We start from the raw sequence: 21,472 nt of genomic DNA on the forward strand, positions 1-21,472 counted from the left end.
CTCAAATTTGGCAGCCAAAACTTAGTGGACACTTTTGTTAATTTTGTCCTTAATCTTTCTCAATTCTTCCTCTGTAAAATGAGGATAATTTCACAACAGGCCTATTGTGAAGATACATTTAATTAACATTTGTAAAGCAGTCAGATGCTATAGTGATGAGAACCACAAAAAGTCCATGAGGAAATTCATAATTCTAGATTCACTGAAGGGTTTGAAATGTGTGCAATAAATAAAGTATGGGGCCCCACACTGAATCAAGAAAATAAAATAAAATATTTAATAACTACTGATTTGGTGCAATGAACAAGGCAGGGTCCTATGGGAAAAAATAATATGTGACAACCTAATGTATCACAAGGAGTTGATTTAAGATTGCATGACCAAAACTCAAAGAGTCCCATACAATAAAACAGCGCACTGCTCCATTCCCTGCAAAATTCATCCAGGTCATAAGAGTGTAAAGAAGCATGAAATACACAGGGTAAGTAGTATGTAGGTTGACCTGGCCCGGAATGCAAGCTCAGCAAATTCTCCGTGTCAGACTGTACTTGGAGAACTAAGCAGTGATCCTTGCTCTAGTCAAATCTGTGCACATGCAATGTCACATAAAGAATCCCACACTTCTCTATAGAAGTGCTGGGAAAAAAATCTTGTTCTAGTGTAAGGTTTTCCAAACTGTCTCATAGAAAACAAAATATTAGGGCTCCCTAATGAACATATAAAAGATGTGTATGGAGTTTCCCATCATATTTTCTTGGGGAAAGTGGGATGTGAAGAAAATTGGTGAGTGTAAGAGGATAGTGCAGTTTTAAAGAATATTCCAACAGCAAAACTTTCTTGCTTGGTATTTTTCACTTCATGTTCAGTAAAAGTAGAATCATGTCTTGAATATTCAGAGGAGACTATTTTTTTGAGAGACTTAAGTCAGAATCAACACAACAAGAAAAGACGGGGGAATTATTTTGTTGCATTTCCCTCCACTGTGTTTTCTTGTATTACTCAGAAAAGACAGTGGAATGCCCTAAGGAATCCACTTTGCCCAGTTTGAGAAACACAGTTTTAGGAGAAGACTTTTGTGCAGACCTAGATTATGGAATAAGATCTCTGTGAAGGTATGAGATTTAGAGAAGGACAAAAGATCAATCACTATCAAAATAAAGACACTACCAGTGTATGAGCAGTATCCAGAAGCTGGCAAGCCCACTGGTTATCAACTGTAGGCAAAGGGCTTGATGTGTTGTGAACTGGTTGTGTTCATGCATGGAGGTCACACCTTAATTATTGTTTGTAACAAAGAATGGAAAATCCACTGTTCTTTATTCTGCTAATTGTAGCTGTGACCTCAGTGGTTCTAAACCTATTTACCATTGTGGGGCATATATGCAGCTCTCTAGGTGTTATGTGAGCTGCAGCCACACATATATCATATACACACACAATACCTGCATGGCCTTGAGGATGTCACATGGGCTGCAGCTGTGTGCTCATTGGACCACAGGTTGAGAAAACCGCTGCCTTCAAACCCTCACACCACATTTCTTAACTATCTAATTTCTGTGGAGGCATAAATGGATTTGGGAAAGGGTGATTATCTATAGTACTAATTGCAGACTTAGAGAAACAAGAATTTACTCAATACAAGAAAATACAGGGTTTATATATTTACTGCTGGTCTTACACATTTTCAGAGGATATGCCAGAATGGTTTAGGGAAGATTGGAAATGGATGAACGCCAGTTTTTGCTAATCCCTAGTCCCCACTGCTCTTCTCCCACAAATAACGTTCACCAGAAGAGTGATCTTCCCACCAGGCATATGCATAAATTCCTTTCCACCATAAGGTTATACATCACAGTTAACTCTCAGTTTTATAAATATTTTATTATTTGTATTGCATAAATCCCCAAACCCACAGTCAAAATCAGAGTCCCATTGTGCTAACTGCTAAACAAATACATAGGAGGACACCATCTCTGCCTTGAAACCCCTCCCAACATACTTGTTTCATTATTACTCATTTGTCTTTTGCTGGTAGCAGCTGCACTTCTCATAGAATTCCACTTCCACTAACAGCAATCTGACCACTGACAGCACCCTCAGTGATTGCAGAGCGTGTTGCTTCATATGTGGCCAGTACTGCTCCATTGTGCCTGTCAGCTCATCTATATATTCTCCCTGCCTGCTCACTTCTGTCCTACTCAAGGTGGTCCAGCTGCTGTCATTGCTCTGTCTTTGGACCTTTCCATTTTTTTAAAAAAGGACATCACCAGAGTCATTGTGCTACTGTTTGAATAGCAACAGAGTGGAAAAGATTATTGCTCTATTGCTGAACTCTGTAAGACCCCTTATATTGTAATTCTGGTCTCTCACAACTGCAGGTAAAAACTTGCATCCTATTTTATATTAGTATTTTTACCAAATTAAAATGTTTTCAAACAAGAAATAAATCAATGCATATTACAACCTCCATACCTTATTCAAAATGACCAATAGTTGCCAGTTTCTCTCTTGTATTCCCTTCAAAGGACTTGGCTCTGAGAACCATTTGGAAGTTCTCCAAATGTAGTATGTTGTGATCTACCCAGAGCCATCTCTTTCTTCTCTTTTCCAACCATGACATTTTCAGTAGGATTTCTTGAAGCCAACAGTCCATACACCAGTTCTACACAAAATACCTCTTTCAATTTGTCTTCTGCTACAGTTAACCCAGACAACAGCTTTGGATTGCTGTTTCACTGAGTGTTCTGTTAAACACATTTTGAATAGGTTCCCGTGTAGCACTCATTCAATACCCTCCCCTATCCCTGGCTTTACCATATATACATGTTTTAGAGTTTGGCTGCTTGATCTCTGCATAAAGCTTTGCTTGCCAATTGACTTGCCAATTTTCCTGCTTTCTTATTACCACCATAATACTAAGCTACCAAGATGAGATACGGTCAGGCTACGCTTTCATCTCCAAACATGTTTCCTTGCCTTTGTAACACACACTTCAAGTATTACATGTTTTTGGGGACCTGCAACCCTTCACTCAGGTTCTTTTAGGACATCATGGACATCTTACAGTATGACTCTCCAAGACAATGAGAATCATGTGACTAAGTCTCTCTTCCAGTTTTGTTTAATATTTGCTCCAGTTCACTCAGTATTCTCAAGTAATTTTTCTTATATTTTCTTCCACAGAGTGTGTAGGTACCAGCTCTACTCTGCTGCAGCTAAATCATTTTCTCTCCTGCTTTTCCTATTCTAACTTTATTAGCTTTGTACTTTGCTGAATTTGTCAATACTTGCAACCAAATAGATACAAGCCTTTGCCATAGCTGCTTCCACCTACTTGCAAATCTGCTCCTGTAATTTTCTTGCTTTTCTTTAGGGCCTCTTTTATGACCCTTTTAATCTCTTTTTGAAGTTTCAGTTTTTACTTTAATATTTTTGCCTTTTCAGCAGCTTTCCTGAACACTTGTTAACCCAGCCTTAGACTGGAGCTACAAGAGATCTGCCTCTGTATCATACTTCTGGCAGATAAGACTAATATTCTGAATTGTACATATTCTACCTATGACTATGCAAAAGTTACTTATCTACCTCAGTCTCGTAATCTGTAAAATGGGAACATTTTTATGGGCAATAAGACTGTTCTCTTTCAGATATTCCGACAACATGAATGAACAATGAACTATCATAAGTCAAAACTTAAAGTTGTTTGGGACATGCAGGTTGCTTCAAAGCACCTCACTGGTTTGTCTTGGAATGAGCTTTCCCCGATAAAAAAAGGACCATTTGAAGCTCTTTATGAAATTGTTCCCTGAATAACTAAGAATCCACCCTTTTCTAGATACACAAGGATTTTAATCTGCTTTGTTCTGACAGAAAAGAAACACATTAAAATGAAAGAAAATATTGCAGGGAAAAGTCTTATGTCACAGAATATTGTTGCTACATTTCAGGTATGAGCAAAGCAGGAGATAGGAGATGGTCTGAAGAGGGTAAGTGTGAAAACATAAATACTGGGGAAGCTAACATGATCAAGACAGCAAGACTCTTTCTAAGAGTCTGCAAAATCCCTGGAAGAACACAGTGGAATCAAGCAGCAACTGAGCTGAAAGAAATCAGACTTTCTCATGGAGAAATGAGAGTGGCTGGAATGGTCTAGGTTAGCAGAGAGACAGAAACTTGGAGTGTCCTGGTGGTGAGTCAAGTTAGTCCTGGAAGACCTGAAAACAGAAAGAAAGCAACATAATGTGGATATTGAATTAGTGGAGGAGGCCAAAAGAGGGAAGAACAATTAAAAGATGCCCACAATGTTAGGGAAAGGAAGTTGAAAGAGCTCATTGCAATCATTGTGTTATGGGGAGCTGAGAGGTTCACCAGAACTCCAAGTTAACATGCTCTGTATATTGATTTCCTTGGCTCAATGGTACCCAAAACTTTATCTGCAGTAGTCCTTGTTTAAAATGCAAAAAAGAGGCATGATTTAGTCACATGGTCTCCGCTCAGGACTAGAAGCCAGGGAGGCTGATTTCTAATGAGAATTTTCACAGATGTTCTCTGTGGCTGTGGAAAAGTTATTTAATTTCTCTATTTCTGTTTCATTATCTGTAAAATGGGAACAATTACAGTTATCCTCACAGATATGTTAGGGTAAATTAAATGCCTGTAAAGAACTTTAAATAGGTAAAATGTTATATAAGTGCTAAGATTATATATATATATATATATATGCTCTTTCTTTAAAAAAAAACAAATCAAACCTTCTTGTGGTCTCTCCATAGGGTTACAGAAGGCTGGTGCATGCATGCTAATTGTTTCCTTGGTGCAGATATAGTCCTTTAATTTCTACTCATATCAGGACATTGAGTGGCGAGCAAAGAGGGTTATCGATAACAGGATAACAATGTTAAATGGAAGCCACAGAGCATTATGTTAGTGGAGTGTTATTTAGGGGTTTGGGAAGGTTGGCTGGAGAGGCTGGCTTTGTTTAGAACTGCAGTTTGAATAATAGCAGCTCACTTTCACATTTCTGCACAAGCATCCCTTGGAACATGGTAACAATTGCTGTTTCTAAAATTCACATTTCATATAACTTTGAGAAATTAAACAAAACAAGAATCAGCAGTTTTCCCTTTTTTCTTCCCTTTTTTCGTTCTGATCAATGAAGGTCTATGGAGTAAGTCTGCTACCCTATAAAATAGCTAGAAGTTATCCCAATTAATACTCTACCAAAGCGTGTTAGTAGGGGGAAAGAAAAGCAATGACCGTGTTAAGAAGGAAACAACTCAGATCAATGCACCAGTGGCTGGACAGTCTTTTCTTTGCTTATTTGCACCAACAATACTACCATCTGTACACACCACTTCCTCTGCCTCCTGCCTTTTATAGAGCAGCTCACAGAGAAAATTAACCTTAGTGCTATTGACATGGTTAAAAATATTATGGAAAGAGAAAACACCACACAAGTAGTAAAATGTACAAGATGATCAAACAATGAGTGCACAAAATAAATGCAAAAACTTAGTTAAACTGTGCTCTCAAAGTTGGAAAATTAAAATAAAAGTAACTGTTACAATTGAACAAGTCAAATAAATACTATGGAGCTGTGGGAAAATACAGATTGTATTGTGTCTTGATTGGCTGAAGCCCTAGTGCCATTTCAAAATGGCAAACAGTTTAAAATCAAACAAAAAAGACTAAGCCTCAATGAGGGGATCTATCAAGTGTGTCCTACAGACTTTCTGCTTTGAAGTATCTTGATTTAGGTGTGTTCATCTGTCTTGGCTGTAAGTAGGAAAACGGACAAATTTGCAAGTTTCTCTTACTCTAAGATTTCATTTACATTATGGTAACAAGAATTTTAAAACCTGAACAAATTTTCCTGGCCATCACAGACAATTTTTGCTAAGAGACATGTTAGTTATCTATGCCCTATACTGTATGAGGCAGAAATAGTGTTTCTCAGGGAACAAAAATCCTTGTTCCATCTTCCAGCCTCTAGTATCAGTAAAAGCTGATACCCTAATTAAAAGAGAGATGAAGGAAAGGAACTACCAGGGATATCTCCTTTCCTCGTTGTTGTCGCTGCTCCTTGTTGAGAAAGTGGATAAGGAAAAGTTATTTACTTATTCCCATAATACAAGAACTAGGGGTCACCAAATGAAATTAATAGGCAGCAGGTGTAAAACAAATAAAAGGAAGTTCTTCTTCACGCAGCGCACAGTCAACTTGTGGAACTCCTTACCTGAGGAGGTTGTGAAGGCTAGGACTATAACAATGTTTAAAAGGGGACTGGATACATTCATGGTGGCTAAGTCCATAAATGGCTATTAGCCAGGATGGGTAAGAATGGTGTCCCTAGCCTCTGTTCGTCAGAGGATGGAGATGGATGGCAGGAGAGAGATCACTTGATCATTGCCTGTTAGGTTCACTCCCTCAGGGGCACCTGGCATTGGCCACTGTCGGTAGACAGATACTGGGCTAGATGGACCTTTGGTCTGACCCGGTACGGCCTTTCTTATGTTCTTATGTTATGTTTTGTTTGCTGGTGGTGAAGAACAGAGCTGGAATGGCAAAACACAAGAAGCCCAAGCAATACCTTTACAGTGGCCCAGACTTGTGTGTTGTAAGATTGGGCCCCTCTGCAAAACCATTCAATTGGGGTAGCTCACATGCTTAAAACATAATCCCTAATAAAAACATATATATTTTATAATGTTTCGTAACAACTTATTTAAAAATATATTCATTATTTTTTGTAACATTTTATAAAAAAATACATTTCCCTTGCTTTTGTTCTCTTGTCAGTTTACTTCCTTCATTCCATTTTTAACTTTCACTCCACTGTTAGTGTCTTTTTCCTTTATCTTTTCCAGTGTCTGCATTTGTTCAGTCTAACTTTTCTGCAGTGTTTAATAATGGCTCCCCTTCCCCTTTAAATTCCCCTCCAACCAGTTTGTGCACTCCCTCCTTTTCTTGTTTCCCTTTCACACTCTTTTCCTCCTTTGCTTTCTATTCCATGTGATCTCATAAAAGCCTCTCTCTACTTCCTTATCCTCAATCTTTTGTTCCAACCTCTCTATTTCTTTTTTGTACAACCCCAACAAGGGTGAAACTAGAAACAAACATATTCGTATTCTCCAAAGTTCCTTCACAAACTGAGATTTATCGAAATGAGACTTTACTTACAGTAGATCTTCAGAATATGATTGTCCCTCTTCTTTCTAGCAAGCCTCGATCAGCAGTGAAATAATTAATACTGACATTTAATTTGTCATTGTACTTCAGAGATAATGACCACTTTAAATTAATAGAAGTAATTCATACCTCTCTCAGGGTCATTGTTTCAGGCTGCATGCAGACTCAGGCAAACATCACTGCATCCTCCTCAGCCCACAGTTTTAAGTTGAATGGTGCAATCATAAGAGTTAAAGTTTATATTCTGGAGCACAAGATGATGATAGCCTTCAGGAAAAAAAAAAAGTATTGGTTTGCCAAACTACAGTGAACTGGATTGATTTGATCCCTGACACCCAGCATCCACTCTCACTCCCCATACACACGTGACCATCTGACCTGTCATTCTACAGACATCCCTTTGTGACCAGCCTTCCACCCCTGCATATCTTGGCAGACAGGGAAAGTGAAAGAATTGGGAAGGAGGCAAGGCACTGGTGGAAGCAAGCAAAAGGGGAAGCCAGTGATTGTGATGAAATAGAAGAGAGGTTGGGATGTGACAGAGGCAGGCAGAACTGCTGGGCTAAGGTTGATGACTCCCAGGAAGCCCAAGGAATGAATTGCTGTGCTGCGGCTGCCTATACATACATTGTGCTGTCAGCTACAGGGCCGTCGAGAGCGGATTCGGGCCCTGGTGAAATTTTTTTTTCAGGCCCCCCAGCAAGGGCGTACTGGAAAAACAGGGCTGACGAAGCCAGGGAAGCCAGGCCCAGGGCCCCCTTCCAGACCCCCGGGCCCTGGTAATTTGTACCAGCTTCCCCCCCTCTCCTCAGCCCTGGTCAGCTACATGTTGAAAAGCTAGTACAACTAGCAGGACCTGGGGCAAACAGGAGCTGCTGCTCCCCAGCCACTCAACTGCTCAGAAGAGCAGCACCATCTCATTTGGTAGCACAGAGGAACCTGAAGAAGCAGTCCTATCCTAAGGCCCAAGGAAGAGACCATCACACTGTGAAAGTGCCCAGTTGTCTAATGGCTCAGTCTGTGTCTAGGAAAGAACAGAAGGAGATTCCTTCTCTTCTGAGCAGTCAGGTTGCTGAGGAAAGAACAAGATATATTGCATTGTGTATAGAAGACAACATTTAAAAACAATTCAAGGGACAATTCTCCAAATAAGGTAGAAGTCCATGGACCCCAGTGGACTTACTGTCTTGGTGTTCCTCCATTATGGAGATGTATTTGACATCAGAGGAGTCCTTCAGCTCATCTGAGTCTAAACAGAAATTATTTGTACTATGATCCTCTGCCTGCCTCCAGTTGCACTTGTCTAGGTGATGGGAATCCTAAGTGTTTCAGGAAGTACTAACTCTGGCTGTACTAGAGTCTCCAATACAAAGGCCCCCTCTCCTCTTAAAGGAAGGGACAGTTCAGATAAGACACAATCTCCTTCTCTAACAAAGGAAAAAAAGCTTTGGACTTGACAGCCAAATTTGCTATGGTATTTTTGATACAATCAGGTCAGACCAAGCTGATCTCCTATCACAAACATACAGAACTGGGGTTATTAGGGATTATGGGACAAAAAGTTTTGCAAATAGTCCAATAACCTACCTTAACCTAATAATACAATAAGAGATACAATTTTCCAAAAGGAGAGTAACAGTATCTCTCTGCATGTCAAAGCATGAAGTCAGTACCTTGTAAGCTTTCAGTTAATTTGCAAGAAAAAACTAATAAATTCCACTGGAGAGATTTACAAATTGGGACAACACAATGCACAGGAGTTCTTAACAGGCAATGAAATCAGATAATTAAGATTTTGCTAAAGCATAAGAATCATTAAATCATCCAAGCCCATTTACAATTACTGATGGTAAATCTGTCTAGTCCAGATGAGAAGTCTTCTTTTTCCAGAGCAAGTCTATGAATAATTTGAGTGTTAAAGCTCAAAGCAGGTGTGAAAGCGACTAAGACTAGTAACAAAGATGGGAAAGAAACTATACATACAAGAAAATAGTCAACTTTGATTCTGAAATGACAAAAATGATTTACCCTAATCAGTTTTCAACACATATAATCTTAGTTTACACACAAACAGAAAAAAAAATTAAACTGACAAACCTCTTGGGAAAAAAAAGAAAAAGAAAAAACTCACCCACCCACCAAAAAATTATTTTTACTTTTAGCTCTCTATTTCCCCCTTCCACCATGGATGACCTAAATTTCTAGCTGAAGTATCTGGTAAACTCCTTGCTTGGAAAAAGAATGCTAAGCTGCAAAAAGACAAACTAAAAGGAGGAAAAATTAATATGAAGGGCTCATTGGACCAGGAGGCCACAAATGTTGCAGAAAGGAGAAGACACTGAAGTAATACCTCCCAGCAACATTAAAGTGATTGCATTTGCAGAGAGAGAGATGAGGGCAGGTGGTGGCCAACAGTGTTGAGAATACAAAACAATCTCAATTTTGCCCTCACTTCATTCATTATTTGTACAAAAGTAAGTTAGAGAGAGGGACAAGCCAGCAAACCAACATCCCAATCTTTCCTACTACAGAATAAACATTTACAAGGAAAATACTTGATAAGAGTAAGACAGGGACCCAGAGGGGTGGAGGACCATGTTCTGTCATGAGCAAAATCTAGAGAACACCAGTCAGGGCTAGTCTACACTTACCTGCCAGGTCGACGCGGTGAGTTCGACTTCTCGGAGTTCGAACTATCGCGTCTAATCTGGACGCGATAGTTTGAACTCCCCGCGTGCTCCGGTCGACTCCGGTACTCCACCACTGCAAACGGCAGTAACGCAGTTGACCTTGAAGCCGCGGACTTCGATCCCGCGGCGTCTGGACAGGTAAGTAGTTCGAACTAGGGTACTTCGAGTTCAGCTACGCTATTCACGTAGCTGAACTTGCGTATCCTAGTTCGACCCCCGCCCTTAGTGTAGACCTGCCCTCAGAAGCAGGTAATCCAGTTTTATGGCCTATTGAACATACATTCAGTTCATAATTTTAAAAAATAAATATTTACTTACATACCCTTCTCCTCTTTCAATTTCAACTGAAGTCATAGCAAAATTAAATGAGATTAGATTAAAGTTAGTGTCTGACTTCTTTTAATTATTATTCCACTCAGTAGATGTTCATAAACAGACTACTTGAGCCAAATTTCAGTTTCCAGCGTGGACATTTCAGACAGAGACTTTTTTCATATGGTTGAAGAGTTCCTAATTTATTGCTTAAAGTTAGAAAAAAATCAAATCCTCTCTTACTCCAAGGCAAACTCTCTCATTACAAAGCTTTCTCCAGCATAAAACATATTTCTGACGTCCATGCCTATAGTATAGCTTTCCAACAATATATAGCATCCATGTTCTTAATGTTAGATTCCCCCCCCCTCCACTTCAAGATACAGTAGTTCCCTCTGATATAAAGATTTCCCCAATATAAAGTGATTTTTTGTATTACAAGGCTCCCTTCTCTCTGTATTATAAAGATGACAAAACACCATTGATACAATTAATATTTATCCATCATATTGAAAGAGGAATTTAACATTTTAATAGAAACTTACAGAAAAATGTTAGAAAAAGGCAGAGGAAAATAAAACCTTTGTTCCTCTTGTTTAGATTTACCATTATAGTATTTCCTGTTGAGGATTAGATATAGTTTATTTTTCAAAGTAATTTCTACAATTATAGGTATTTATAAATCACTGATTGCTTTGGTATCTAAGGAGGGGGGGCTCTAGACATTTCGCCGCCCCAAGCACGGCGGCATGCCGCGGGGGGCGCTCTGTCGGTCGCCGGGAGGGCGGCAGGCAGCTCCGGTGGTCCTGTATCTAAGCATTGTACAAACTTAAATAGTATCAGAGTACATAACGAAAGTGGTGTTACTTCTCTTTGTTCCCTGGTGAAGTGGGGTGTATGAATTGAAGGGGTTTGTTTTTGTTTTGTTTATTAGCACTGTTCCAGGGCCTTTAATTTAAAGGCACATCTTACATTTGGACCTAAACACAGCCAGGCTTGGCCTTGATCTGATCTCTTCTGGCAAGGAGTTCCTTAGGCAAAAAGTTCCATAGCTAGGATGTTGCCACCAACAACACTGGCCCCAGCAGCTGAGAATTTGCTAAATATAATTGATCTATTAATATAAATCTGGAAAATTGTTAGTATAGAAAAAATCAAGTTATTTTAAAGTGAAGCCTGACTCAGTAAATAATACTTTGTAGTTTTATAACACCTTACCTCTAACGTTCTCAAAGTGCTTCACAAGTATTAATTAAGCCTCACACAATGCCTCCAGAAAAAAAAGTGTATATAAACTTAAAGGTACTCTAAAAATGATAGCATATGAAAATGAATGAGCATCCACCTGTACATGAGTCTTCTGCTGCAGCATTACACACACACACACACACACACATCCAATCCACCTTGTAGTTACAGCTTACAAGTTTGTGGTATGTAGAGGGAATGGCAGAGCTGGTTAAAGATTCTCTTTTGCTTTGCATACCCTGCAAACCTCGCATTAACTCATACATGACTTTCATTAGTGCAGAAGCACTCTTCCTCAGTGTGCTTCATGACCGGGTTGAAAAAAATGCATTCACTAAAATGAGATATCACAACCATAAATGAAAAGTCATCCTTCTGAACCGACTTCTGATTTTAAATGGCAGGGGTTAAACTGACCTTTACTGATCCAGAAAAGGTGATGAGATAGAACTTTTTAAAAGACCAAAATGGAGAATTTCAAGGGGTTATTATGAAGGGCTATCTACAAGATTATATAAAACAAAACGTTGCTCTGAAAGCATGCTACAGCCTCCAAAACAGAACAGATCACACATTTTTTAAAAACTACCATTTGTGAATAAGCAAAATGTGGGGAATCACCAGTTTTTCCTGCAGGGCTGTGGAGCTTGGATAGAGAGTTGGGGGAAGGGCAGTTGGGTTGGTGTATATGAAAACAGAGCTGGCTGCAGGGTTTGCACTTAAAAAGGGCTGTAGAGCTGGGTACTGGTTGGTAGAAGGGAGAGAACAGAATCAGCCTGAGAAAAACCCATCAGAGCTCCTGTCCTCCCCTTTCAGTGTTAATGGAAGAGATGCAAGTCTATGGGAGCTGCAGTGGGGGATGGGGATAGTGATGATGGAGGGGGTGGGGAGAAGCAGAGCAAGGCCTGAGAATCATCAGCAGCTCTTGTCCTACTCTCCTTTCAACATTAACAGGAGGATGTGAAGCCTGCTTAGCTGGGAGTGGGATGAGGGAAGCCCGGCAAGGGCATAGTTTAGCTTTCATCCTCTCTTCTCAGGGTTAATGGGAGGACATGAAGCCTGTGTACCTGGGAACAGGGAGGGTGTTGGTGGAAAGCAAGACCTTAGAATGATCACAATTTCTTTCCCTTCTCTCCCTGCAGGGTTAATGGAAGGATGTGAAGCCATTGCGAATGGGCAGCTTTAGGATTTGTGGGGTCCTGTGTGAAGTAAAATATGCAAACTTCCACAAGCATCATGGTACATTTGGGTTTGTTGTAGCTTTGCTTATCCAGAAAAAGCAAACTAAACCAGTAAGTTACTCAGTGTTGGGGAGTAACAGTCAGCGGGATGGAGTAGTGTTGAACTGGGGTCCTTATCTCTAGAAGACAGGAGACTTTGGTTCCCAAGTTCATTTTTGAGGGCAGGAGGCAGGACCAGCAGAAAGGGGGTCCACAAAAGAACAAAAACAACCTGCCCTGTGTGGCTGCACTCCTGGGCCCTGTCAAAGGCCACCCTTGATGGAGTGGCTTGAATTGGGGGGAGGGAGAAAAGGGGGTGAGCACAAAGCTGAGACCTCCCATTTCTTCTCACCCTGCAGGGCGAATGGGAGGAAAACGTCATTCATGTGGTGGTTACTGTAGCTGGCAGCCTCACTTTTTAGTCACCTTACTTTGTTGCGCCAAATCTCCATAGACGCTGGGGATTTACAAAGCATCACTAACACAAATCCAACCCATGTCCTGCTTTGTCTGCCCCACTGGGGTCCCCTCCAGCCCTGCCCTTCCTGCACCCTACACCGCCGCCCCCCCCATATCCCAGCAGCCCTAAGGCTCGGCTCCGACCTCCCTGCCCCACACCACTCGTTTTCACTCTGTCCCCTTTGCCTCCTCCCTGTCTCTGAGAGGGGGGCTCGCTGCTGAAGAGAAGGAGACGCCCCCTCCCAGCGTCTGGTGAAGTTAGGGTCCGGGCTGGTGGGGCAGGATCCCCTGAGCGGCGGGGTGGAGCGTCCCTCCGTACGGACAAGGCCCCTCATGAGGGGATGAGGCGTAGGAAGCCCCCGACTGTGGGGAAAGCTGGGGGGCGGGAGCCCCCAGGCTCCAGGGGGTGGGAGCTGTTCCCGGCTATGTCCGCGCCGTGTTTTCCCGCTCACTTCCCTCCCTCGCTGAGAGGGCACCCGGGGACCTTTTCACTCTCTTCGCCTTCGGATCCCTCCGCCCCGGCCGGGACTCCTTCCCCCACCTCACAATCCTCCCTCCCCAAACTCTCACTTTAGCCCCAGGCTGAGCCAGCTCCTCTTTAGTTCGGTCCCCCCCGCCCCGCGGTGGGGTGCGTCCCACTCTGGACCCAGGCTGGGAGAAGTCTGGTTGGGGTCGGGACGGGGACTATCTGACGTTACTGCCACGGTCTCAGCGGAGGCGGGGGAGTTGAGCCTACGCGGTGAAACGGCTCTTCTCAGCGCTGCTTCCTGGAAACTCCCGATCTGGGGGGGCGGGGAAGAGAGTCCCAGCCCAGGACGGAGTAACCGAGCGAGCCCCGTGCTGGGGGGAGCAGAGGTCCCCTAAGCCAGGGGGCACACACAGCCCAGCCTGATGGAGGGGAGCCTCCCAAATCAGGAGGGGCACAGCCCCCCCTTACCGTATATGAGGGGCCAAAGGAGAACCCCAGCCAGATTAGGGCAAGGGGGGGCAAGACCTTTAGCACCCCATGCAGTACACGGGGAGAGCAAAGCCAAGTGTGGGGAGGGGGACAGAGGCCCCCCCCTCACGCTCATCACTATGGGGGGAGCCAGCCAGGATGGGGAGAAACAGCAGCTCTAATACCCCATACTTGGGGGGCAGGGAGGGAAAGCCTGCTGCGGGGGCCAGTGGGACATAGAGTCCTTCAGTCCCATCCTAGACGAGGGGAGCGGGGGATGAGATAAAACCTGGGTGACCAGAGGGTCCCCTGAGCCTCTCAACCTCCCCCCCCTTACAATATACTCAGGGAGCGCAGAGAACCTCAGCCAGTCTCCTCCCAGAGCCCCTCAGTGCCTCCACCCCCATCCTGCTGTATGGGAGGTGGAACAGGCTGCAGCAGCACAGAGTTAATGGTAGAGAAACTGAGAAGGGGGGGAGGGGAGGCAGAGTTTGTAAATGGAAACACTGGCATAGAAGCATTTAGCACAATCAAGCTGAAAAGCTCCAACTGCAAAGGGCTGAAAACAAAAAATCTCCCTTTGCTGCCCCCTGGCAGTCAGCACCTGCCATTTCTCTCAGCAAAAAGAAAGAAAATCTATATGTACTCACAGAGACCCCAACAAAAGTTAAGTTTCTGACTACTTGCGACTGTGTGTAAAAGATACTGTGCACACATTCTTAGAGTACAAGTCAGGGTTGGCCCAAGGTCATACGAATATTGGTACTAGACCTGTTTATATCTGTCCCTTTCTCACTTGAACCTCAACAGGGTCCCACTTGCACTTATGGATCTCCCCACTTCACATGTCAGAACCAGAAACTCCTCACACCCATGTGTCTTCCCTTCCATGGTGAATGTCAAATAGTGACACCCATCACCTGTATAGGTAGACTTCCTCACTTTAAAAACAATGGATTGCCCTCTTCCACACACATGAATTGCACCTTTTCCCTCCAACCCCAAACAGTAACACTCTCCTTGAGATGCTAAAATATTAAGACTAGAGTCTACATTGGTTATGAAGTATAGTTATTCTGCTTAACAGTCCAAAAATAAAGACTTTATTTTCTCAAAGTCCTCCAGCTTATTGCCTTTATAAATCACTCTCTCCAGAGCAGCTAATTCCCACAGCTCACTGCACCACTCTTTAAAAATGGAGCTGTTGATCATTTCCAGTGTTGCAATGCTATTTTCCCAACCATTAAAGAAACCTTTTCTTCATCGAAACTCCCAGATTCAGCAATTTTGGGATTGCACCCAATAAAAAACAGATAAAAGGTAATGAATTACTTGGAAGAGTAAGGCTGTATCTACACGACACAGCTTTTAGTGACATGGCTGTGTCGCTACAGCCCTGCTGCTAAAAGTCAGACAGTGTAGCCGCTGTTTGTCGGCTCTCCTGCCGACAAAAAATTTCCACCCACAATAAGCAGCGTTTGCGTTGTCAGCAGGAGAGCGCTTTTGCAGACAATGCTCTGTTCACACTCGTGCTTGTCATGGCAAAACTTTTGTCTTTCGGGGGGGTCAGGGTTTAACACCTCTGAAAGACAAAAGTTTTGTTGTTCAATTGTCAGTGTAGACATAGCCTAAGATTAATTCTAGCAAGTAGATCCTCCCAAAAGCTATGTGACCAAGCATTTCCACAAAACTTGTATGATGCTCAACATCCTCAACAAGCACCCATTTCCTTAATTTTTATTGGGTCCAATATAATCTAAATATAAGTTTTTGTTATATGAGTTGGTGGTGAAAATTGAATGAGACTCAATTGTACTACAACTGCTGATCTATTTGAAGTTACAGGCCCACAAATCTTTTTGTGGTTCTAATTTGACCTCCCATGAGGGACAAAAGGAAGGTTGGAAGCTGGTCTCATAGAGGACCCTACATCTTTAAGAAATGGTTGATGTAGGAAATCTCTGGAGCTGCTATCAAGCCAAGCCAGAAATGTCCTGAAACAAGTTATATGCAGTGTAATATCCCAGGATATTAGAGAGACACAGTGGGTGAGGTAATATCTTTTATTGGACCACCTTCTGTTGGTGAGAGACACAAGCTTTTGAAGTCCAGGATATATGCCATAAGACACTTAAAACCACCTGTGATGTTATTGACAGAATCTGTATGATTGACTGGTTATAATTATGCTATCTGTATATGTGCATCATCTTTGTAGTTGAAGTTATGAATGTTGGCTCTACACTGTCTGCATTTCAAACTTATGCTATGCTTCTGGGTGACATCCCAGATAAGTTGGTGTCAGCTCTGTCTAGCATGCTTGATGGTCCATTAAGAAACATCAGTTAAAGGACTGACCCACTGAGAGAAGGCAGACACATCTTGTGACTCAATAAGGTATGCAGGGACATGCCTATGGACAGAACTCTGAGGTTTTTCCATGCCATGTGATGGATAGCTTGTCTTTGGGACAAAAAGCAAAGACCACATGGCAAGAGAGACTATAAAAAGCTGCTGCAACTCCTCCATCTAGTCTTCAATCCTGCTTCATACCTCTGGAGGGACTTTTCTACAAACGGAAGCTCTACACAAAGGACTGATGACCCATCCCAGCTGGGGATGTACTCCAGAAACTTGATTTGAACCCGCAGTTTATTCTATCCCTGCTACAAGCCTGAACCAAGAACTTTGCCATTACTGTATATTATTGATTCCATTTAACCAATTCTAGCTCTCATCTGTATCCTTGTCCTTTTATTAATAAACCTTTAGATTTTAGATTCTAAAGGATTGGCAACAGCGTGATTTGTGGGTCTGATCTGACTTATATATTGACCTGGATCTGGGTCTTGGTCCTTTGGGATCAAGAGAACTTTTTTTTTCTTTTACTGGGGTATTGGTTTTCATAATCATCTGTCTCCATAACGAGTGGTACTGGTGGTGATACTGGGAAACTGGAGTATCTAAGGGAATTGCTTGTGTGACTTGTGGTTAGCCAGTGGGGTGAAACCAAAGTCTGCTCTGCTTGGCTGGTTTGGTTTGCCTTGGTGTGCAACGAAACCCCAGCCTTGGGCTGTAACTGCCCTGCTTTAAGCAATTTGTCCTGAATTAGCACTCTCAGTTGGGTCCCACCAGAACCAGCATCGTTACACCTCCTTCACCAAATAAGGACACTCCACCAAAGAAGTAGATTGCATCATGGAAGAGACCACCCAAATACCCTGAGAGAAGCTTCAATACAGAAGAAACCCCCCCTCTGACTGCACATCCCTAGTTGTTACCTACCACCCCATACTAGAACTGTATCATCAAACCACCACAACTCATACTCAATAGGGACCGCATCCCAAAATAAAATTTCCCTGATCCCCCACTTCCAGCCTTCAAAGAAACCCCCAGCCTCTTCAAGCTCATCATCAGAAGCAAACTCCCAAAGACCAGGACCCACCAACTCAAAGCAGCACCAGACCCTGCCAGAACAACAGATGCAAAACCTGCAGACATATTTCCACTGCCACAATGATCAACACACCCCACAACACACCTTTCAAGATCCATGGATCCTACACATGCCTATCACAACACGTGGTTTTAATAAATGCACATGGATTAAGTAAAACAGAATGATTTATTAGACCAATGGCTACATCATTTCAACCACACGTTTAAAAACCTTTGTGAACTTTGTAATGAGAAAAGTTTAGCGCATATTCCTAGTGCACATTCTTTAAAACAATATTATTATATTACAGTAGCACCAAGGGGCAAATGAATAATTCCAAAATACATAAGATTTCTAAACCATCTTATGCACTAATTGTCTGTAACACATTAAGAAAAGGAGTCACTTCTTAAATAACAATATTTTCAAAATTTTGTATCAAAATAAATTTACTGTGGGACTGATATAGTGCACCACATTCACTGATAATTTTTTACAGCCAAGTTATGAATTCCTGAAAATAAGGGGTTTATAACTGAATTGCTGACAGACCCTTAAAGAGTGACACTAAAAGCAACACTATCATTATATATTATTATCCCCATTACAACTTTATTTAGTCCATTGGAGAATGAGGACCCAAGCTGGTGTCTCCCAGCCTCCTTGACATGCATGTTCTTGCTAATACTTCTGGTTTATTTCTTTACACCTCCGTTGCCCTTACATTACATGGTCTCCATTTCGTGATCAGGGCTGAGCGTCTGACTAATTTTTTCTTCAACTATCAACCTTCTGCTGCTTTTCTTTTACCATGAAAATATTAAAAGATAAAAGCTTATACATCAATAGTTGGTCATCTGTACACATGAGTAACTTACTTTGGAGAAAGCTAGCAACTAAAAACATCCTACCCAAAGAACCTCAGCTAACAAACATAATTTGATTGTGGCCAGGTCCTTTCTTCCTCAGACTTATAAACAAGCAGGTAGGGAGAAACTACCAAATAACCACTACCAAGAAGCCACTCATGCACCAGGTCTTGGTGCTGATTTTCCTTGTAATTGTAATTTGCTGTTTAAATAGCAGGAGACAGGAAAATAATATCACTCCATCTGCATGCCACATAACAGTAATTTTTCCTGAATGATTTAAATACTAGAGTCTTCAAGGGGATAAAGGCATAGATTTGGAAAGATTTTTAGGTGTTACTGCACTCAGCATTTCAATGTCTAACTCATTTAAAAGCCCAAGTCTCATTTTCAAAAGGGGTTTAGGGACTTGGGATTATGCTCCTAAGTGTCTAAATTCCTTTTGAAAAAGAGACTTAGGCTTCTAAATGAGTTAGACATTGCAACACTGATTGCAGTGACACCTAAATACTTTTAAAAGGGCCAAAGTGTCTATCAATGAGGAATTTATAGCATATCCTTGTCTACGGTTGGAATCCTTTTCATTGCCAACTGTACAATTCACATTTAGCAGTGGGATGTCCCATTGCAGAGGGAAGTTTTTCACAAGGTTAAAAAAAGGGAAAATAAACAAAACATCAAGCATAGCTAAATAAATATTTTTTTAAATCCAAAACTACATTGGAAATATAGATGTAGGAGAAGAGAGAAAAGGCCCTTGGCTCATTGAGTTTATGAACCCTGAATTTACATAACTCCTTTTAATCTTAAATTCTGTTTTCGTGTCCTGCAGCATGTGTATGTCATTGTTTGTCAATTTGATTTTACAAATCTCCACTTTCAATTAATATTTCTGGTGCCTCCTGAAAAATTTATAAATTTCAGGGTCCTACTGTACTTCCAAGTATTTTGATAAAGGAATTCTCTTCATAATGGATATTTAAAGTACAGTTATATTCTGAAAAGTGATTAAAAATGGCACTCTGGGGTTCCATGCGTATTGGTTATCAATTATTCTCGATAACATTTTCTCAATTTACAACTTTTTCTTCCCTTCACTGCCAGGCCTGCAAGTGCAACCTAGGATCTGGAAATCCAGCAGTGTTTTCTGTCTTACATTACATCACCAATAAATAAAGATTCTGTAACTGAACTTAATTAACAATTCTGTTGATAATGAGTGGCCCAGAATAGAATCCAGCTCCCTTTCCCATAGGCACTGCAGAGCTAATGCAGCTAACAGGAATAGAGTGTATAGTAAAGTCTAGCTTGGTAAAGAGGATTAAGTGATTGAAATATCGGTTTGATTTTGTAATTTGCCAGTACCTCCAGCTAATGTAGTTTCCATGAAAATGTAGACCATTTCTAGGCTACCAGTGGCATCTTAAAGGAGAGTACATGCTTAACCATATTATTTCTTGCTGGATGTATACAGAGTTGAACTGACTAGCCAAATTTGGGGCAAAAAGGGAATTCCATTAACTTGGGTCCAACCATAATTGCCTTGGACACTGAGGTTCTTTCATTTTTGCATCTTTCACAAGAGTACTGACAGCTTTAACATAAGAACGGCCGTACCGGGTCAGACCAAAGGTCCATCTAGCCCAGTATCTGTCTACCGACAGTGGCCAATGCCAGGTGCCCCAGAGGGAGTGAACCTAACAGGCAATGATCAAGTGATCTCTCTCCTGCCATCCATCTCCATCCTCTGACGAACAGAGGCTAGGGACACCATTCTTACCCATTCTGGCTAATAGCCATTTATGGACTTAGCCACCATGAATTTATCCAGTCCCCTTTTAAACATTGTTATAGTCCTAGCCTTCACAACCTCCTCAGGTAAGGAGTTCCACAAGTTGACTGTGCGCTGCGTGAAGAAGAACTTCCTTTTATTTGTTTTAAACCTGCTGCCTATTAATTTCATTTGGTGACCCCTAGTTCTTGTATTATGGGAATAAGTAAATAACTTTTCCTTATCCACTTTCTCAACATCACTCATGATTTTATATACCTCTATCATGTCCCCCCTTAGTCTTCTCTTTTCCAAGCTGAAGAGTCCTAGCCTCTTTAATCTTTCCTCATATAGGACCCTCTCCAAACCCCTAATCATTTTAGTTGCCCTTTTCTGAACCTTTTCTAGTGCTAGAATATCTTTTTTGAGGTGAGGAGACTACATCTGTACACAGTATTCGAGATGTGGGCGTACCATGGATTTATATAAGGGCAATAATATATTCTCAGTCTTATTCTCTATCCCCTTTTTAATGATTCCTAACATCCTGTTTGCTTTTTTTGACCGCCTCTGCATACTGCGTGGACATCTTCAGAGAACTATCCACGATGACGCCAAGATCTTTTTCCTGACTCGTTGTAGCTAAATTAGCCCCCATCATGTTGTATGTATAATTGGGGTTATTTTTTTCAATGTGCATTACTTTACATTTATCCACATTAAATTTCATTTGCCATTTTGTTGCCCAATCACTTAGTTTTGTGAGATCTTTTTGAAGTTCTTCACAATCTGCTTTGGTCTTAACTATCTTGAGAAGTTTAGTATCATCTGCAAACTTGCCCACCTCACTGTTTACCCCTTTCTCCAGATCATTTATGAATAAATTGAATAGGATTGGTCCGAGGACTGGCCCTTGGGGAACACCACTAGTTACCCCTCTCCATTCTGAGAATTTACCATTAATTCCTACCCTTTGTTCCCTGTACTTTAACCAGTTCTCAATCCATGAAAGGACCTTCCCTTTTATCCCATGACAGCTTAATTTACGTAAGAGCCTTTGGTGAGGGACCTTGTCAAAGGCTTTCTGGAAATCCAAGTACACTATGTCCATCGGATCCCCCTTGTCCACATGTTTGTTGATCCCTTCAAAGAACTCTAATAGATTAGTAAGACACGATTTCCCTTTACAGAAACCATGTTGACTATTGCTCAAGAGTTTATGTTTTTCTATGTGTCTGACAATTTTATTCTTTACTATTGTTTCAACTAATTTGCCCGGTACTGACGTTAGACTTACCGGGTCTGTAATTGCTGGGATCACCCCTAGAGCCCTTTT

The 21,472-nt window shown here is 41.6% G+C and overlaps 1 protein-coding gene across 4 annotated transcripts in view; it reads right to left on the reverse strand.

The window, feature by feature from the left end:
* ARID1A (AT-rich interaction domain 1A) overlaps positions 1–21,472 on the reverse strand; it is a 134,794-nt gene that overhangs the window by 107,823 nt on the left and 5,499 nt on the right. Inside the window, exons 1-2 of one of the 4 annotated variants that reach the window (XM_044997604.1) lie at positions 13,011–13,192; positions 7,318–7,455 (exon numbers count right to left, since the gene is read on the reverse strand). The exons of 1 other annotated variant lie outside the window; for it this stretch is intronic. In XM_044997604.1, coding sequence (XP_044853539.1) covers positions 7,318–7,347 — 30 coding nt within the window. In that variant the 5' untranslated portion in view covers positions 7,348–7,455; positions 13,011–13,192. Of the gene's footprint in view, positions 1–7,317; positions 7,456–13,010; positions 13,193–21,472 lie in introns of those variants that run through there. 2 more of the 4 variants (XM_044997605.1, XM_044997607.1) reach the window with 2 other exon arrangements.

Source organism: Mauremys mutica, chromosome 23 (assembly GCF_020497125.1).
Source record: "Mauremys mutica isolate MM-2020 ecotype Southern chromosome 23, ASM2049712v1, whole genome shotgun sequence".
In the NCBI taxonomy this organism is placed as follows: domain Eukaryota; kingdom Metazoa; phylum Chordata; order Testudines; family Geoemydidae; genus Mauremys; species Mauremys mutica.